The 18,220-nt window shown below is 36.8% G+C and overlaps 3 protein-coding genes and 1 pseudogene across 6 annotated transcripts; 1 reads left to right on the plus strand and 3 right to left on the minus strand.

The window, feature by feature from the left end:
* Positions 1-1,707: 1,707 nt before the first annotated feature.
* On the minus strand, positions 1,708-5,311 carry LOC112099590 (annotated as a pseudogene).
* Positions 5,035-8,696, plus strand: LOC18049671 (uncharacterized membrane protein C776.05). Its single transcript, XM_006441222.2, has 8 exons — positions 5,035-5,471; positions 5,579-5,698; positions 5,774-5,831; positions 6,006-6,106; positions 6,938-7,033; positions 7,124-7,217; positions 7,799-8,036; positions 8,186-8,696. Exons 1-8 carry the CDS (start codon positions 5,391-5,393, stop codon positions 8,484-8,486), a joined length of 1,089 nt encoding a protein of 362 aa, XP_006441285.1. The 5' UTR covers positions 5,035-5,390; the 3' UTR covers positions 8,487-8,696.
* A 1,427-nt stretch (positions 8,697-10,123) lies between these two features.
* On the minus strand, positions 10,124-11,686 carry LOC18049672 (myosin-17). Of its 3 annotated transcripts, XR_002906432.1 has the most exons (4): positions 11,598-11,686; positions 11,296-11,372; positions 10,934-11,011; positions 10,124-10,751 (listed from the first exon to the last, which is right to left on the minus strand). XR_002906432.1 is itself a non-coding variant. In XM_006441223.2 (2 exons), the coding sequence occupies exons 1-2, from the start codon at positions 11,066-11,068 to the stop codon at positions 10,629-10,631; spliced, it is 258 nt and encodes an 85-aa protein (XP_006441286.2). In that variant the 5' UTR covers positions 11,069-11,197; the 3' UTR covers positions 10,124-10,628. The 3 variants fall into 3 exon arrangements, 1 of the variants encoding a protein (XP_006441286.2); XR_002906431.1 differs by having other exon boundaries at positions 11,296-11,686; XM_006441223.2 differs by lacking the exons at positions 11,296-11,372; positions 11,598-11,686 and having other exon boundaries at positions 10,934-11,197.
* Positions 11,687-13,661: 1,975 nt separating this feature from the next.
* Positions 13,662-17,632, minus strand: LOC18049673 (protein PLASTID MOVEMENT IMPAIRED 1-RELATED 1). 2 transcript variants are annotated; one of them, XM_024188315.1, is made up of 3 exons: positions 17,571-17,632; positions 15,060-17,371; positions 13,662-14,940 (listed from the first exon to the last, which is right to left on the minus strand). In XM_024188315.1, the coding sequence occupies exons 2-3, from the start codon at positions 17,318-17,320 to the stop codon at positions 13,779-13,781; spliced, it is 3,423 nt and encodes a 1,140-aa protein (XP_024044083.1). In that variant the 5' UTR covers positions 17,321-17,371; positions 17,571-17,632; the 3' UTR covers positions 13,662-13,778. The 2 variants fall into 2 exon arrangements, with proteins under 2 accessions (XP_024044083.1, XP_006441287.1); XM_006441224.2 differs by lacking the exon at positions 17,571-17,632 and having other exon boundaries at positions 15,060-17,503.
* Between the last annotated feature and the right edge of the window lie 588 nt (positions 17,633-18,220).

Below are 18,220 nucleotides of genomic sequence, written 5' to 3' on the forward strand. Positions count from 1 at the left end.
AATTATTGACAAATCCCACTTCGTTGTTGGGATGAGCGAACACATTTGTAAGTTTTTTGTTTTCCCTTAGATATCTATCTTATTTATTTTCAAGAAAAAGATACTTAAAAACTTTTTTTTGTGCGTGTTACTATGCAAGCCTCTGATAACAATTTGGATCCGCTGGATGAAGTCGACATCAGCCTATTGCAGTTCAACTCTCCATGTTTCATCATAATGTTTTGTTATATATGATCTATAAATGGCCTTTTGTGTATCTTCGGATGGAGGAAGCTTGTGATTCTTTCCTCAAATGACTGTCTCTTTGGTTTGTTATATACAATGTAGGATCTTTAAATGGCCTTTTGTTTGTCTTCAAATGGAGGAAGATTGTGATTCTTTCCTCGATTGTCTATCTCTTAACCTAACTTTTGATATCTACCACCATGGTCATCCAGTTTGCTTTTACTGCAGTGTGCATTAATAACCTATAAACTGACCAACTTTGTCTGTGAACTGCATGCTTCATCTTTGATCTTTGTTGGCGTCTCTATCTAAAGTTTGTTGTTATTACTGTCTAAGGCAATCCATTGCTGACAAGAGGTAATTTATTACCTTTTTATACGGCAATGTTCATAACATCCTCCTATGGCCTTTTACTTCAATTACGATTTCCGTTGAAACCATTCATTTTAACATTTACGCAATATTTTGCATTATACAAGTTTCCAGCATTATAATGTATGCTAAATTAAATTAATTAACAAGAATCTAGTAACAAGTCACCCAAGTTTGAAGTATAATGAGATGGAATCATGCTTGAAGTTTTTAATAAAATTATACCATCTTCCCATGTATAATATAGAGCACGAGCTTCTTGAAATTGCATTCATCATTACCATAACAATGGCCATCAAAGGCACAACTACATAATATTCATTAATCCAACAACCCTAGAAAAATGTCACTTGAACTGTGATTCAAAAGTTCCCAGTTGTCACTTGTATAAAATAGGAAAGAGATTCCTGTTGTTTCCGTTGAGCTCATGTGCTATCTTTTTAACTGAAATTAGGATTAGCTTTTGTGTTTGCTAATGGAAATAGGAAATAATAAATTCTTCTTGTGTCTCCTTTGGGCAACTTATGATTATGGAGATTCAGAGCAGTTTGATGCCGCAAACTCCGAGTGTAATACCATTTCTATTCCCTACTCTCATTTTTTCAAGATTTAAGCATTTACTGGTTCTCCATTTTTTAAGTGGAAAAAAAATTAGAATTAAAGGGGAAGAGGTGACCACTGATAATTTATAATATACATGCTACTGCTTAAACTAATAAAATTCCAATTACTTGAAAAAGTCTATTCAACAAGTAAAATCGGTATGTACTCTATGGCCCAACTGCTTGAGCTCCATTCAAAATAATTGGACTAAAAAACAATCTTTAGAAAATTGAATCTTCAAGATGAATTAAATCTCCTCGAAATGCTTCTCACCATTAGTTAAGTAGTTGCTAATGTGCAACTTCTGAAGGAATCTTGAAGAATGTCTCCATTCAGATGATGACCTGCCAAAGAAATTTAAACAAAAATTTATATGAGGGCAGCAAGGAGGGAAAGAGCTCAAACTAAATTCTTTTTTTTTTTTGTTGGGAAGAATTTTACTGAAAAATAATGCAGCAACACCATTAGATGATTACCTATAAAAACTATCTTATTCATCTGTTTCTCCTATGCTCTCCATTTTCGAGCTGGAACAATCTCATAAATCTCCCTCACAGCCTGCCAAACATTCAGCAACAAAAAATTTAGAAATGAGACATCATTCATCTAGTCAGCTGAGGCAAGGCCAATGATTAGAATAAAGATAAATTTGCATACATCAGTGAATAATGGCACCAATAACCGATGATGAAGAATTTTCAATTAAATCGGAGGCTCTTCCAACTGAAATTTGTTTACAGTAAGCTTAACTAATATGATTAGAAACTTGATTTCTACATAGAACTTAGAGAGTTCTCCGCTGATTCTAAGGTAGCTTCCCATGAATTTCGGTGAAGATTTCTAAATAATCTTGAAAATCCACTTAATATTTCGAGAACTTAGCAAACTTTTTACATTGATCTGAAACCATCCAAATCTATCTATACATTAATCGAGGGGTACATGAGGTCCCTGAATACCATTAACCATTTCACAATAAAGCTAACCACAGGATGAATTAAATTCTTGAAAATGTTGGCATTTCTTCTTCCAACTACTACATGTCTTGTTGCCAGATTTTTAACAATCTCTAAAAGAGAAACTCAAAAAACAATTAAGAGTATTATGAATATTATTATAAAAACAGCTGAGAACCATATCATCATCCAAGAACAAAATCAAATGCCATTTTTCATACATCTCGGGCAAATAAAACTTCAAATAATTCAATATCAACAAGTATTTCGGATTCCTAAACTTCATATCAGTAGTATCTTTTGCAGTATTTTCAAGCTACTTCCCAAAGTGAAACCTCTGCAAATTAGCGAAGTAAAGCTGCCTCAACACAAGGACACATGACATATTAAAAAACTTATAATCCTCAACAGCCTCCGCATCTATATGTGCCCCATTATAATCCTTTAATTTACACATAACCTGCACTGCCCCAATATTCATTTTATCGGTCGCAACATGAAACACATGTACCTGAGTACTCCAAGTTGTTAACAGCTGAATTCATAACCACCGAAGCTGCACGCACATTACCCAATAATTTTCTATAGGTTTGGGCTTCCTTTCATGGTTGTAGCGCTCCATAGGATCAATTTGCTCTTCTATATCGACCTCGTACCAAAACAATACAAACTCTTAGGCGTTGATTTTGTAGCAATAAAAATATAAATGAAGCCCGTTTCTTTATCACCTTAGTAAAATGTTCGTTCACATAAAAATTATTGTCTTTTACCTTTTGAATCTTCAACTGATTATCAAACGACTCTTTGGCCTCCGAAATTATCTGCTGACTCAATTTCATTCTCTCTTCTACATCCTTTTCGAACTGTCTCAATATTAATTCATCAATCTGCGAGAATTGAACTTTATTACAGTCCCATATGTAGGTTTAGTAATAAGGTCTATATAATTTCTACTGAGATAGCAGCGATGATTCTAATCACCGTCGAGTTCTAAAGGTTGAGTTTACGCACATAGGACGCATAAGCCATCGCCAGGGCTCGGTGATCATCAGCTTGCTTTCTGATCTGGCTAGCCATGGCTTCAAACGATCTGATTTCATTGCCAATACGAATATCCGAATGGGTAATTTTTAAAAAGCTCCCCTAAGGTTCGAGGCTGTTGCAAGTAGATAGCCAAAATCGTTTTATTTGTAAAAGACCCCCTACGTTTTTGTTCCGTTTGATTGCCGTTTGGCTAGTTAGGGGCGTTATTAACATTTTGCAATGTTATCAGAGACTTCTCGTTTTATTGCCTTTAACACAGTGACTTGTCATTTTGAATGGGTCAAGTTCCTTTTTGATCTCGTTTTATTTCTTCTCTCTCCTAAGTTCAAGTTCTTTCCCTTTGTCTAGACCCCCAAACTCTCTCAATGGCTGGTGTTCTGAACTACACTAGTGAAAATAGTTGCTCCTGCTACCTCGACCAACTTCATGGGGATGAAGCCACAGTTGCTTGTGGAAGCATCGAAGGCTACTGGCTCTGTTCAATTCTACGAGACAGCGTTTGGTGCTGTGGAGATCAGCCGCAACATGGAAACTAAACGAAAGGCTGAACAGGAGCTCAACTTGAGATTGCCGGCTCCACATTTCATGTCTCTGCCTTTTCCGATGATTTTGTTCTCACTGTTCAGATGAAAAATAATATGTTTGGCTGTGCTTACTCTGTCTATTGTTTCTGGTGCGGTGCTATTGGTATGGAAATGCAAGTCACTATGCTATAAGAATCCCCAGCCTATAAGAATTTCAAAACGTTTATGAATCCCCATTGTTGTTTTAAAAAGTTGCCAAGATGTATGTGTCTGTTCACGCGTGGTATGTTGGTTCCCTGTTTTTCGTTACAGAGAGGGAGAAATGCTTCGCAAAAGACTGTGCAAACTCTTTTACTAGTTCATCTTTAATTCTTGAGGAAAGGATTCTGTAAAATGCCTGAAGACAAAAGAATCTCAGTGCCCGAGAGAATTCAAAATAACTGAGGCTGCTGAATCAACAAAACAGTTATAGAAAGAGAGATGGGTACATGATCTTTGTCCAACTGCTACGCTCATCTGCAAGGTATTGAAAGTTGGGACTGATCTTGCAATGTAAAAGTAGATGAGAGATTCAGTATCATTAGTTTCAATACAATTTTTCTTTTTCTTTTTCTTGTTCTGCAAACTTGAACAATTATCAGTTGCTAATTCGAAGTATGCTGCATGTTTCTTATGAATGTACAATGATTGGTAATTGATACGGTACAAGAGCTCACATTTTTCTGCCTTGCCCTCAGGTTCAACATTGATGTTCCACATTCAGGAATCACTTATAGCCTGTTCATTTTTTATCACTTTCTATGCTAATGAGTGAGCAATAGGTGTTTGGTTACAAAGTCATTCCTGACCTCGCTAGTTATGACAAGTCACTGTGCTAAAGGCAATAAAAAAACAAGTCTCTGATAACATTACAAAATGTCAATAACGCCCTTAATTAGCCAAACGACAACCAAACAGAACAAAAACGTAAGGGGTCTTTTACAAATAAAATGATTTTGGCCATCTATTTGCAACAGTCTTGAACCTCAGGGGAGGTTTTTAAAAATTACCCATATCCGAATATGAGCCTAAATCCAAACCCTAGATGAATCACAAAAATAAATATTTCGTCAAAATATCACAACCATTTCATCGCGCTGGCCCAAAACAATATTTTTTTTTTTTTGGATTTTCTCGCTAAACAAAAAATCAAGCATGACTAGATCAAATGAAAATTGTTAATGCCATTTTTTGGTTTGTAATTGTACTTACCGATTGGTAAACATCGCAAGAGTGACAATAACAAGTGAAGAGTAGAGAGGAAGTAAAGAAGAGGAAGACAACAAGTGTGATTTCTCAATTGCTGTATCCAGAAGGATTTGAGATGAAATTAGATCCATCGTTGCCATACAAAGGAATTTCCCCACGAATACGAAACTTCCCAGTCACTGAAATTATACGACCGGCTCCAATGGTTTTAAGTTGCTGTTTCAAATATCAAAAAATAATTTTAGCCGTTAGATTTATCTCTCAATCATCCAATGGTTATATTGGATGAGGACAAAAACTGTGGTATGGATAGGCGGACCCCTATATAGACGCACACATTCTGTAAATAAATATGTCTCTGCACACAAAACAGTACTTTCTTCAATCACTGGGTAACTGAATCTCTTCGAGAAAAAGAATGTCGAGCGATGAGGCTGTGGAGGAGACAAATGGGGATTCATTTGGAAAAGTGAAGCAGAGGTTCAAGGATCCATCTCAGGTAGGTAATCTTATTAAGTTTGAGATTTTGCTCTGTTTTTTCTTTATTAATTTTTTTTTTTAATTTTAAGCTTCTTTTGTATCTGGGTATCTTATTGGTTTGTGTAGAAAGTAGTTCAAACGAAGGAGATTATGTCCAAAAAGGCTGTTCAGACAAAAGAGATGCTGTCCAAACAAGCCATTAAGATCGCTAAACAAGCCGAGGAACATGAAAGATTCATTAACAAGGTGACTATTACATAGCCAATATCATGTTTTATAATTTGTTGTCGATTTGAATTTGTAATTCTATTTGTATTTTAGGTGACACATCTTCTCGGCGTTCTCGGGTTTGGAGGTTGTTGTTTCCTATTGGGAGCAAGTGAGTGCAACTGTTTGAATATTTTTTCAAATTAATAAAAAATGATCAAGAGAAGGGTAATTTTCGGGAGCAAGCAAGTGATTACAACTGTTTGTTTGATTGAATTATCTATTAAAACCATTGCTCCCCTTCACAAGTTTATTCATAATTTGTTTGCTAATTTTCGATTCCCAGGGCCCCAAGATATTCATTATGTATATTGTTTGTTCTTTGTCACCTTTGTTCCTCTTCGGTGGATTTATTACCGCTTCAAGAAATGGCACTACTATCTTCTGGTAAGTTCTAGCTCTATTATTTCACATAATTTGTAATAAACATAATTTCTCTATTACAACATGCAACTTTAGATTATAGCATCTGTTATCTTCTTAAGCACGTGATTTTTCATTTATTTATTCATTTATTCTTTTTTGGGTGAGAGAGGGGAGTAAGGGACAGTTTTGCTATTAGTAGTTCGTATGGGCAGCTGCCACAACGCAGCTTCCCCACTCTTATCAAAGAAATTTTCTCCTCAAATATAGGGGTGGGACACAGTGCAACTGTCCTAAGTAGGGACCTAGGAATAGGATAATTCGTCTTAATTTTATAACATTCGTCTTAATATTAGTTATAAAATAAGGGTTTCATTTAAAAAAAAAAAAAAAAAAACGTGTTAACAGCTCAGCCTCCCCAATGGGGTCTAAGAATAAGATTATTTGTCTTAATATTAGTTATAAAACAAGGGTCTCATTTTTTGTTAGAAAATGGAAAAATGTGTCAGTGCAAGCCTTTGATTCCCAACGGACAAAAAGATAACTTGATTTTTTTAATTTGACTCCATGGCTTTCCATTGGAGATTGGAGAATAATAGAGGACAGATATGAAAAGGAATTTTATTTGCTCATAATGAATGCCAAAGATGTTGGAGTAGGCAGTTCTCCTAAATTAGCATAATGCTCAAATCTTGTTCTTTTGGATCAAAATCAACATGCTCTTGGTGACGAGAAGAACACTAGTATATATATAACCTTAAGCAATTGTTTGCTATGTTTACTTTATTGAAGTTTCTGTCGACTGATGAAAAGATTAGAAGTGGGAAAATCAACGTCTATGTTCTTGTTTGGCAGGATTTTTGCTATTATGCCAATACTATCTTTTTGGTTGACCTTCTTCTGTACCCGAAAAATGAGAAGCTTTTCATGGTGTGCTTCTCATTTGCAGAGGTAAGAGAGGAGTCTTTTGTTGCCTATGCCCTTTCTTGTGATGAAAAGTTCATTTTGCTCACTTTTCGCATCCTATGAATGCTTCTGTAGGGGCCATTAGCCTGGGCAATAATTGTTTGGCGTTGTAGCTTGGTTTTCAATTCCGTTGACAAAATTGTTAGTGTCCTAATACATCTTTTACCAGGTGAGTTGGATCTTATACATTCGTCCCTCTTTTAAAGTGACTTGAAAGTGTCTCTGGCAACTTTTTTCTTTTCTTTTCCCATAATAGAATAAGAGGGGTTTAAGACAAAAATCAATTAGAAATTGTCCATACAGTTAAATTGTGCAGGCATCATATCTGTGGCATGACTTGGGGGGGTGGGGGGGACTGTATGTTCATCAGTATGATCATAATTAGTATCTCATTTAACACACTTGATAAATGTACAAGACAATCATTTATGAATTAAACAGATTTTTTTTTTGTCACCTGGCTATCTCGGGTAATGATTGCTTGTAGCGAAAGTAGATCTCATAGCTTGATCTAATGACATGCAATTTAGTTTGCTACAAATGGAAGAACTTTATACTTGTGATTGGACTGGGTGTAACTAGAGATTGACATTGATTATTGTTGCAAGTTCTGTTTCATTGAAAAAGATGGTTTACTGCTAGCAGCTAGTCAATAGAACCCGCTAGAAGAGAAGCTAAGATTGTTTCTATATGGTATAATCTTGAGAATATTCTTTTTTCACATTTCTAATGCAATGATTTTCTTCTCAGGGTTAGTTTTTTTCACCATTCGTTGGTGGAATCCAGAAACCTTTGCAGCCATGCATCCTGAAGGGACTTCTCAAAGAGCTTCATGGCCTTATGTGGAAGACAAAACCTACCTTTTGACTTGGCTGTTTCTGGTTCCCTTAGGAGCTTACACTCTATGGCAGGTTCTCTATTTCCTCATTGTCAATGTACTGCGTCGACAAAGGCTGTTAAAGGATCCTGAAGTCATGACCTCATACAGGTTCTCGATTCCCTTTCTCTTAACTTTTCTACTTATAGAAGACCCGTTGCATTGATACAGCTGCATTCAGTTTTTTTTTTTTTCTTTTTTGGTTTCTCTTGAGCACGTGCCCTATTCTGTTTCATTCTAATAGTGACTCGATTCGGCAGGGAGCTCTCCAAAAAGGCGCAGAAAGCTAACAATTTGTGGTGGCGTTTAAGTAGTTTGCTTGGAGACCAGAATCGCATGTTCATGTACATTACATTGCAAGCCATATTCACAGTTGCAACCATGTCACTCACTGTCCCCATTTTTCTGTCATACGAGTTGCATGTTCTTTTTCAAATACTGAAGGTTTCTGCAGCTGTGTGGAATGGAGGAAGCTTTTTGCTTGAAGTAATGCCGAAGCAGGTGGTTCTGAAAGAGAAGAAGAAAGCAGAGATGCAGCCAGCACAAACTCCACATGATTAGTCATCAGTTAAGACGGAAAACAAAATCGAAACCAACAATTTTACTGAGATGGGTTAGTCTTAACTGTTAACCTGCTTTGCAGGTTTTTCCTTTGAATCCTTCTTGCCTGTTTGAAGCAATGGACAGTTTTTTACTTTTGTTGTATGCGCAAAGTTAAACTCATATTCATGTATAATTGCAATAATCTAATCATCCGATGATTGAAAATGACATGGTTGAATAATGAATTGGTGTCTCCGATTAAGACTCGTCATAATCCAAGGGGGAAATTTGTAACCTACCCCCAAATAAATTGACGTTTTACACTCTGCACCCACTAAAATTGACATGTTGTACCGCGTCCCCAATTCCGTTAGTTTTTTAGTTATTTTAAACAACTCCGTTTGATTTTTTATCTAATGACAAAAATGTCGCTTTAAGTTTGATTACACAAAAACACCCATTCTTCTCCATTTCTAACGAGCTTATATGCACATTGTCACCATTTTATTTTTCTCCAAAAAAATCTTATCAGGTTATATAAAATACACAACCGCCAAAAAAAATTTAACAAACAAATACAAAGAAATCTGAAGATAAAGAATAATTAATAAAAAATAAACAAATTAAAAAGACCACAACACATTCAATGATTACAATTAAATTCAGTCCCTTCCACAACCGTTTTCATCACCATTGATTCCTTATCCGCTACCATATTCTTCAACCCAATCAGAAAAATTACCCATGAATCATTAATTGACGCATTTGATTTTGATTACTTGATTTAGGGTTTCAAAATACAAGCCCCTAAATCATAATTCAAAACAACCCAAATAATAACTAATGAAACCCCAAAATCCATAATACTAAGCCTAAAAGGAACTAAGCGGTGGCGGCCAAAGGAAGCAGCTGACGCTCCAGACTGGCGCGGTGGCAATCACGGTGGTTGATGTTTTATAATAGAGCAAAAGAAGAAAAGAAAATGGAGAAGAAGAAGAAGAGAAGTAATGGAGAAGAAAAAGGAGAAGAAACAGTGAAGAAGATGAAGAAAAAGAAATGGAGAAGAAGAAGGAGATAAGTAATGGAGAAGAAAAATGAGAAGAAATAGAGAAGAAGATGACGAAAAAGAAATGGAGAAGAAGAAGGAGAAGAAACAAAGAAGAAGAAGAAAAAGAAATGGAGAAGACGGAGAAGAAATAAAAAGAAAAAGGAAAGGACGAAATAAAGAGAAGCCAAAAATAAAAAGAGTTTCTATTAAAATTGATTTAAGGCTTTAACTTCCGATTTTAACCCTGTACCGTTAAACTTAACTGAATACATAACGAAATTGGGGACACGGTGCAACAAGTTAATTTTGTTGAGTACGCGGTGTAAAATGTCAATTTATTTGGGGGTAGGTTACAAATTTTCCTAATCCAAGGACAATGATCTGTGTGTAATGCGCTGTTTTTGCCTGCATCGTGCAAATGCCAGGGCGCAGTGGACCCTGTACAAGCAAGTCAAGTTTCTTCTTTTCTGAAACAAAGCTGTTACAACTATTCCTTGGCATTGACTCATCAATTGGAAGTCTTCCTTTTTTCTATTTCTCAAAATAATCTGGTTGGCAAAAGTTCAACAAGAGGAGGTATTGTGGAAAATGAAAATAAATGAATATTTAAATAAAAGTTCTTCACTCAAACTTGAATACATAAATCAAGCACTGCAGAAATTTCTTACTTCAAGATTGTCTCTTATCATTTCATATACTTTCTCCTATTTCATCATTTAGAAAAGAGGCTAAGGTTTAGCTCCAGTCGAAAAGAGCGGCCTTTCTAAGAGTAACTCATGTGTGGTAAATCCAGAAACAAAATCCCATGTTCTTTTCAAGGCAGCCACTAAAATTTGTTCGATGGAGAAGGAAATATGAAGCTCAAGAGTTAAGAGAAATTTACAAAACCAGGAACAGGAAAGGGCATAAAGGAGAAAGCAGCTGCTTCTTAATTGAGACATCCTTTCGAAAAGATTATGTTGTTCTATGCCATTTTGCTGATGAATAAGATAGTTTACACCTGACTCCAGATGCAGTGCAATTTGGAGTTGATGGATGTAACTGCATAACAAATTTCAAAGGCCACAGGAGAGCTCACCTGGAAGGCTGAAGCTGTTGTCTGGATGGCCCAGTCAAATAGTCCTTTCAACTTCAAATGACTGCAAGTGAAGAAGACTCCTGTTTTTGGTAGAAGCTGCAACTGCTTTGGCACCCGAAATTCCCAGATTCTGTGATACAAACTTGATCAGGAGATCCTGTTTGTCCAAATCAAAAAGAGAGCATGTGACCAATTTAGATCAAGATAATTAAACATTGGAGTAGTGGAATGAAACAACTAAAGCAAATGCCGAATAAGATATAAAGCATGCATAATGGTGCTGATGCATTTCATCCAGAATTTGAACACATTGTTTCATGAATGTCATGGCCTACCAACCTGCTGATTATTAGGAGATTTTTGAGATTTCTCCTCAGATTCAGGCTCACTTGCACTGGGCACAGCAAGCTTCATGTCCTGCAGCACATAGCTGAGAGTAAGCAGAAGAAAAAAATAAGAATTTACATTCCTCATACATCCATCTGGCCGCACTTATTAGAAATTCAGAAGACAGTGCCTCCTTACTGGCGCAACCATCATTTCTCCGTTTTGAACATTTCAGTTACACGGAGTCCTCTCAAAATTGAGGAGTTTGCAGTTTTATAAGCTAGTGTGTTATAATGCAAAGGATTATAATGACCTAATATTTCACATTTATTACGCAAATAACCAGAGTCTTTAGTAGTCTGACAAAGATTTACCTATTGGTGACCTTACTAATGCCTGATGAAGAAGTACTTGATTCTCTTACTCTGAATTGGAAAGTTTCTCTTCTAACCTGATGACAGAATGAAACAATGCGAAATGACATAAAAGCACACCAAAAGCTTCCATTCACATTACAGAGACGAGTATACTTCTACTTGCAGCCACATATGAAGCAAAGAAACGGTGATAACGAATGACCAAGGTAGCGTATTTGCATGAATTATACAACCTAAGACAATTGCTTTCACAAGCATCAACAAAACTCTGCACAGATTCTGGAAATTGGTCCACTTACTGTATCTTCAAGTTTCTTAACCAGTTCTGCATTTCTGAAATGTGCAAGTCTTTCTGGCCTCTTCTACTGACTGTCTTTCTGCTAGTGGTGAAGCCTGTGCAAATATGAATGTTCATCAGCAACTTATTTCACATGTTCTATCTCTAGGTCACAAGTCAATATTATCAGCAAATCCATTCATCAACATAAGTTAAAATAGTATGTTCTTCCAGATAAGCTTAATACCTACAAAAAGGTATCAGCTTAACAAGTCAAAAAACAGATAAACCCCTGATGCATTAAATACTACAAGTCTTAATTATCTGTATCAATGCATCAGAATTTAAGATTTTCTTTCCAGCAAACATCATAATACTTATTTGCTCATATTGGAAATAAAAATTAAACCTACCTTCTCGATCAAATCCAACACATATTGGTTATCAACAAATTCTATGTAATTCCAATTGATTCCATCTTTTATATACTCTTCCAGTTCCATGTCAAGAATACCATAAATCCAACTTAAGAATTTGTCATTTTCTGATAACTATGCTTACAAAGTGGATACAGTCCAAAAAGAGGATAGGAAGTTTCCCTACCAATCAAATAATCAAGAATATACAGTTTTAGCCAAGGCATCCCTGCTACCCACTGCAGCAACAGGATCGACAGAACTTGTAATGACCTCTTCTTGTGTTACCATTACACGCTTTATCGCTGCATTTTCCATGCTCCCAGTATCACACCCACAGTACAACATAGACTAATAAAAAGAAATTAAAGCCAACAAAAAAAATGGACATACGATCAGAAAGAATGTCCCACACACAAAGAAGGAACATATGGAATGTGCCTGAGAAGTTCAGCTGTCAAACTAAGAAACCAAGATTTCCCATCATTGATGACAGAAGAGTCAACATCCTCTTTCTTTGAAATTTCAATGCTTCCAAGAGGAAGAACTGCAGCTACAACCCTAAATTATCTGTTATAAAAAAATATGAAAGTAACAGCAACTAACACACTAATTGACGAGAATAATGTAAACACTAACCTTTTCTTCCTCACTGATTCCAACAATACTCATGGCCGTTCTGGTTGCAAGATATTCCTGGGTATCATCTACTCCTTCCAGTTGGACTGAAGTAATGGAATGATTTAGGGTCTCCCAACTTAAACATTTCCCTGATCAGGAAATCTAGAGGGCCAATAATCAACTATAGCTTATAACCAGAATGAGCAATCCTAACTCTAAAACTGATAACGAACAGAGCACATGTCAAAATAGACATCAGCATCAATGCCTCAGAAGGTGATGGACAAAAATGGTAAAAGCGACGATAAATTCTTCCAGGATCTGAAATTACAAGGCCATTCAAGCGAATATAAGTTTGTACAGTTGCAATGGATGTCCTCCCATTCTTGTCACAAAAATGGTTAAAGTGACGATAAATTCTTCCAGGATCTGAAATTACAAGGCCATTCAAGCAAATATAAGTTTGTACAGTTGCAACGGATGTCCTCCCATTCTTGTCAAATTGAAGCTCAATAAACTTACCAAATCAGATCCTCAAAGTAGAAACTGAAGTAATTTGTAATTCTGTCTCTGTTTCTATTGAGTTTGTATGAGAATTATAATAATTTGAAATATTTTTTTATAATCGATAATGAAAAAAATAACACATATGTATATATAAGTCAGTCGGAGTATGGTAAAAATCATTTGGCATAACAAATTTTCTTCATCTACATCAAGAGAGTGGTTAATGCCCAAGGAACTTTAAAATTCTCTTAAACAAACAGAATCACTACATTGATTTTGTAGTCAAAACAATAATTTGACATTAAAACAAAACATAAGTTACAAACACATGCATAATTACAAGACATTTAGATGCACAAACTAACAACAAATATAAAACAAACCATTAGTGTTTTTACCTTGTATTGCATGGAAAAACATTGGTTGACCATATTTAAAAAAGAAAAAAGAGAAAAGCCACATGCAGAAAAGGGTATGAACATATTTCTGTCTGAAGGGCCATTTGCAATCTTAGTGCAGCGCATTAGTGAACCCATCTCACAACTGTGGCAACCTCACTGTTTAAAATAATTCACTCGTAACCACAGCAATCTTCAATCAGCATATTTATGTCCTTGAGGATTAGTACCCTTTCATACAGATTCAAGAGCATACTCAAGTCACTTCAATCTAATTGTTTCATTCGGAAATATTACATTGGGGTTTCGAATGTGGGGATTGAGTGCTGCCAATTCCTTCCACTTGGCTCCAGTACCATGAATACGGGATGAGATACTCCAAAAAGTATCACCAGGTTGCACTGTTGTTGTCAAAGGGGTTGCTGCAGATTTTGAAACAGCCTTTGACTTCATTACTGGATGCTTATTGCTCTTCCCCATTCCATTAGCCAGCAACCAGCGAAAACCAGACTGTTGTTGAGTTTTGGTACCCCAAAGCTTCTTCTTACTAGGCTCAGTCTTCAGACCCGCAATATGGATGTCAGTGATTCTGTATTGTGGAATCCCTTCGTCTTCAGAAATTTTTTCTTCTTTCACCTCCTCAGGTACCTCTTTCACCACTGACTCTGACTCATCATCTTCTTCATTGTTATTCCTTAGCTCGGAGACTGTGCTATATATTTTGGGTTTTGGTGGGACAAAAACTCTCTCTACCTGAATAAGGGAAAGCATTGGTGCACCAACTGGCTCATAGTTTCTCAAAGGATCACGAAGTTGCACCATTAGTGCTACGGTGAAGTTATTCCCCAACAAACCACACTTTCTACCAGATCCTTTTCCCCGCTTTCTCTCCCCCTTTGACCCCCCACGAATCAAGTCCAAAGAGGTAGCATGATGTGCTGCAAGGATCTTAGAAGTCCGCTCGCTAATTTGATCTTCATCATAAATGTCACCTGAATCTAGCCTCATCCATTCATCAAGAGTTAGAGAGAGACCCATTAATCCATCAATTTCATCACCAGTGTCTTTTATATCCAACAATTGCAACCCAGCAGTTCCCTCCAGACCAAGGGACCCAGTAATGTTAACCGCCTTGCCCTGAAGAGCTGAAATTTGCCCAATAGACTGTGTGCTGATGTTTGAAGGTGCATCCTCATCCGACATGCCAGATTGTATTCTCAACCCCTCAATTGAAAGGGCCTCAATCTTATCCATAGCCAAAGGAGCAAGATCTTCTAGGGATACATATTCCGAGCCCATCTCATTTCCAAATGATGTAGAACTGAACTCACTGGATCTGGCTCCAGATGATCTCCCTTTAAATCCCTTTTGCACATTGGATATGTCTTGCCCAAACTCTGATTCATGTTGCAAAATGTACTGACTATGCCAATGAAAGAAAAAAAAAAAATTGATAAGAAAGGTTAATTTAGCAGAACTCATTTAAGAAAAACAAATTGTGAATCCAAATGCCTAATAATCAGATAAAATTAGCTAACAGACCTCTCAGGTCCCTCTAGAGTTGGTGCAGCTTCCCATGCTACTTGTTGCATTGTCTTCCCAGTTATATCTTCCAAAGGCATCAACTTATTCGCTTGCATTGAAAGCTTTTCAATACCAACAGATGCTAATCCCTGTAGTATTTCCATTATACCAGACCCCATTTCTGCAGGCACCACAACCGGGCTAGAAACCTGCATAATCAAGCTTCCACCGTTTTTAGCATTGCTAAAATTTGAAGGATTCATTGACCGCAAAAATCCTCCATTCTTTGTCTGAAGAAATGGACCCAACCCTTCTCCAAGCGGAGGCAGTTCCAGCGGCTCTCCTGGAGGCATATCAATTGGACTGTCAAAGCCAGTAGAGTTTTTATGTGGAGAACCCTCAAAAGCCTTCTCATCCAGCCCCCACTCACGCATTAAAGCCTCTATCTCCAAATCTTCTAACACCGTTGCCCTCAGTTTGCTCTTTGCATCCTGAGTTGCCATCCGATGCTCCTCCTCAGCAGCTTGAATGGCAGAAGAAAGTTCAAGCTCATCGGATAAAACCACCAAATCAGGAGATGTTGGAGCATTGAAGCCACATTCGGCTTGGTCCTCATCACCTATACCAAAATCAAATAGAGAACAGCCACTAGTTAGTGTATCCTTCTCAAATTGCCTTAACAAACGCTCCCTCGGGGACTCAGCCTCACTCTCAGAACTCAAGCCAAATGGACTATGCTCAATTCCCAGCATGTTCAAGAACTCACTTGCCACAGACTCAGTGACATCATCCAAGCTACATGACCTTCCCAACCTGTTTGCTGTAAGATCCATTTTTACTCCCATATAATTCTCTTGGGCATCAGGAGAACCTAGAGCTTCTCTCTCCAAATTGGACACACTAATCAAAGCTGACTCTAATTCTTTCACCAGTGAATCTTTGGAGCATATGTCATCCACTTTGGCGCCACAATCAAGCACCACCTGCTCACTGCAGCCTTGTCCATCTTGGCAAAGCTCATTTCCCTCTTCAAAAGCTACTTGGGAAGAAGTGTCAGCTTCAGCACTTTCTGCTACAGAATCAGCAGCAGCTTTTACAGCATCTTCCTCTAACTTCACTTGTTCGTCCAATAACAATTCTATCCCTTGATCAACCACAGAAAACTCACTCTCTTCGCATTCATTTTCAACATTATCATTTCCAGACTTGGAAATGAAATGAGAATCACGTTTGAGGGGCTCAACATGTTCAGTGAAGACATTATATTCAGAGGAATCCAATTTTTCTTCACCAAATTTTTGATATAGTGTACTCACCGAAGTGGCAAGTTCTGATTTTGATATTGGCAAAACCTCATGAAGAACTTTTATGTCCTCTACGGATTGAGATGAGGCATGAGACCGCTTGTTAAACTTACCAGGAATGCTTCCAACATGCTGTATTGTGTGTTTTCCATAATGTGGACCAAATTTAGTAGCTGGCTTCAACATAGTCAAGTTGTTCTTCTTCATATTCAACACCTGGTAATCACTTGGATTATTTTTGCTGGGATGATTATCTCCAATTACTGTATACCCAAAACTAACATTCATCGTAGCACCTTTAGCCTTTCCCAATAACTTAAAACTTGTAGTCCACTTACCAGAGCTCTTCTCCTCCTCCAGTTCTTCCAATGTAAGAGGAAGCAACCTGGTGAGGTCAACCCGATGCTTACCCAAATCAAGTTCTGGTGCTTCAAACACAGAAGCATAGAGCAAGAAATGCTTGGCCTCATACTTGGCTGAATGGTGGGGTCCACTCCTACTACCATAAACCAAGCACGTGTGCGTCAACTTCTCTTCAAATTCAACAGCTCCATTGCAAACCTTGGCTGGACAAGTCTCCAAACCCCCATCCCGCCTCTTCCAGTGCACAACAAGACTAATATCATTAAATCCCAGGGGCAACCCTTCAATAGAATGCACATGAAGTGAGAAACAACAGCTAAATCTACGGTTTTTGACACTAGAAAAGGCCTTCAAAGGCTTCCAATTCCATATGGACCTCTTATCCTTGTGAGAAGGGTCCTCATTACTATTGTATTTGAACTTTCCTTTGGTATCAGGCAACGGAAATTTTCCAGTGGATTTGGACCTGGACCGATTATTGGATATAGAACTCGAACTCGTGCTTTTATTTTCTAGATAAAGAGCTTTGCTTATAGCTTCAATTTCATCTAACAACTTCACATTACTTGAACCATCGCCTATCTTCTTCCCACCTTCAACTTTCGACAACATGATCTTTACTCAAACAAATTACAATCCACTGGGTAATTAACGTTTTTGCTTCTACACGATTAAAATACAAAACCCAGAATTGCAATTCAAAAATTATATTAAAAAACATAGAAAATTTTTGAAATTCTAAATTATTGGATCAGAGACATCGTCTCTCTTTCTAATATCAACTTACAACGAAAGATTTTGATATATTCAACTCTTAATGAAAGAAATTAAAAAAAAAAAAAGGAATATAGGGTTTACTTACAGAAAGAGTTAAGGTTTCTGGATTGCCGCTGCCCAGTCTGACTCTTAATTTCAAAATCAAAATTATATTTTCTGTTTTAGTCTACTACTGTAGATTTACGGATGTACTTGGTATTTATCGATGGCACCCTTATCTTTTGTGAAATGTTGTTTCCAACATTGAAATTTTTCCATTTTTTTATTTGAGTAATGATAGATATTCAAATTTTTTGTTCTAAATTCTATCTCAAATGATCTGTCATTCATTAATTAGTTGGTAATTCTTTGTAAGATTAAAGTGAGTTAATTGAATTATCCTCACTAACTAATTGATTAATATTTCATCACTTGAGATAGTCTTTTAAAAAAAATAATTTGGGATGTGCAACATTATTCTTTTTTTTTTTTTCCAACATCTGTCATCTGACATTTTTCTCCTTTACTTGCTTATAGCCCCTTGAGCACTTCTCAAATCTACTACTATACCCCTTTCACAAAAATTAATAATGTTGGTAACAATAAAATCAATAAAGCAGTTGCCATGTTGGAGCCAATGTAGCTCCAACGTAGAGTAGCCTCCAAAACCGTTGGATGTCTGTAGCTGAATCTAAAATAATTGTAACAATATGCATCCAACAGTTCAAGAGGTTGCTCTACCTCGAACTTGCTTCA

This window comes from Citrus clementina, unplaced genomic scaffold, assembly GCF_000493195.1.
Source record: "Citrus clementina cultivar Clemenules unplaced genomic scaffold, Citrus_clementina_v1.0 scaffold_3, whole genome shotgun sequence".
In the NCBI taxonomy this organism is placed as follows: domain Eukaryota; kingdom Viridiplantae; phylum Streptophyta; class Magnoliopsida; order Sapindales; family Rutaceae; genus Citrus; species Citrus x clementina.

Bases quoted from the DNA above. Each gene is read 5' to 3' on its own strand.
- LOC18049671 (XM_006441222.2), top strand. From the start codon at position 5,391: ATGTCGAGCGATGAGGCTGTGGAGGAGACAAATGGGGATTCATTTGGA. The intron at 5,472-5,578 runs GTAGGTAATCTT...TGGTTTGTGTAG, and splicing joins GGTTCAAGGATCCATCTCAG to AAAGTAGTTCAAACGAAGGA. The intron at 5,832-6,005 runs GTGAGTGCAACT...TTCGATTCCCAG, and splicing joins TTGTTTCCTATTGGGAGCAA to GGCCCCAAGATATTCATTAT.
- LOC18049672 (XM_006441223.2), bottom strand. From the start codon at position 11,068: ATGAGGAATGTAAATTCTTATTTTTTTCTTCTGCTTACTCTCAGCTAT. The intron at 10,752-10,933 runs GTTGGTAGGCCA...TTGGACAAACAG, and splicing joins AATCTCCTAATAATCAGCAG to GATCTCCTGATCAAGTTTGT.
- LOC18049673 (XM_024188315.1), bottom strand. From the start codon at position 17,320: ATGTTGTCGAAAGTTGAAGGTGGGAAGAAGATAGGCGATGGTTCAAGT. The intron at 14,941-15,059 runs GTCTGTTAGCTA...TCATTGGCATAG, and splicing joins ACTCTAGAGGGACCTGAGAG to TCAGTACATTTTGCAACATG.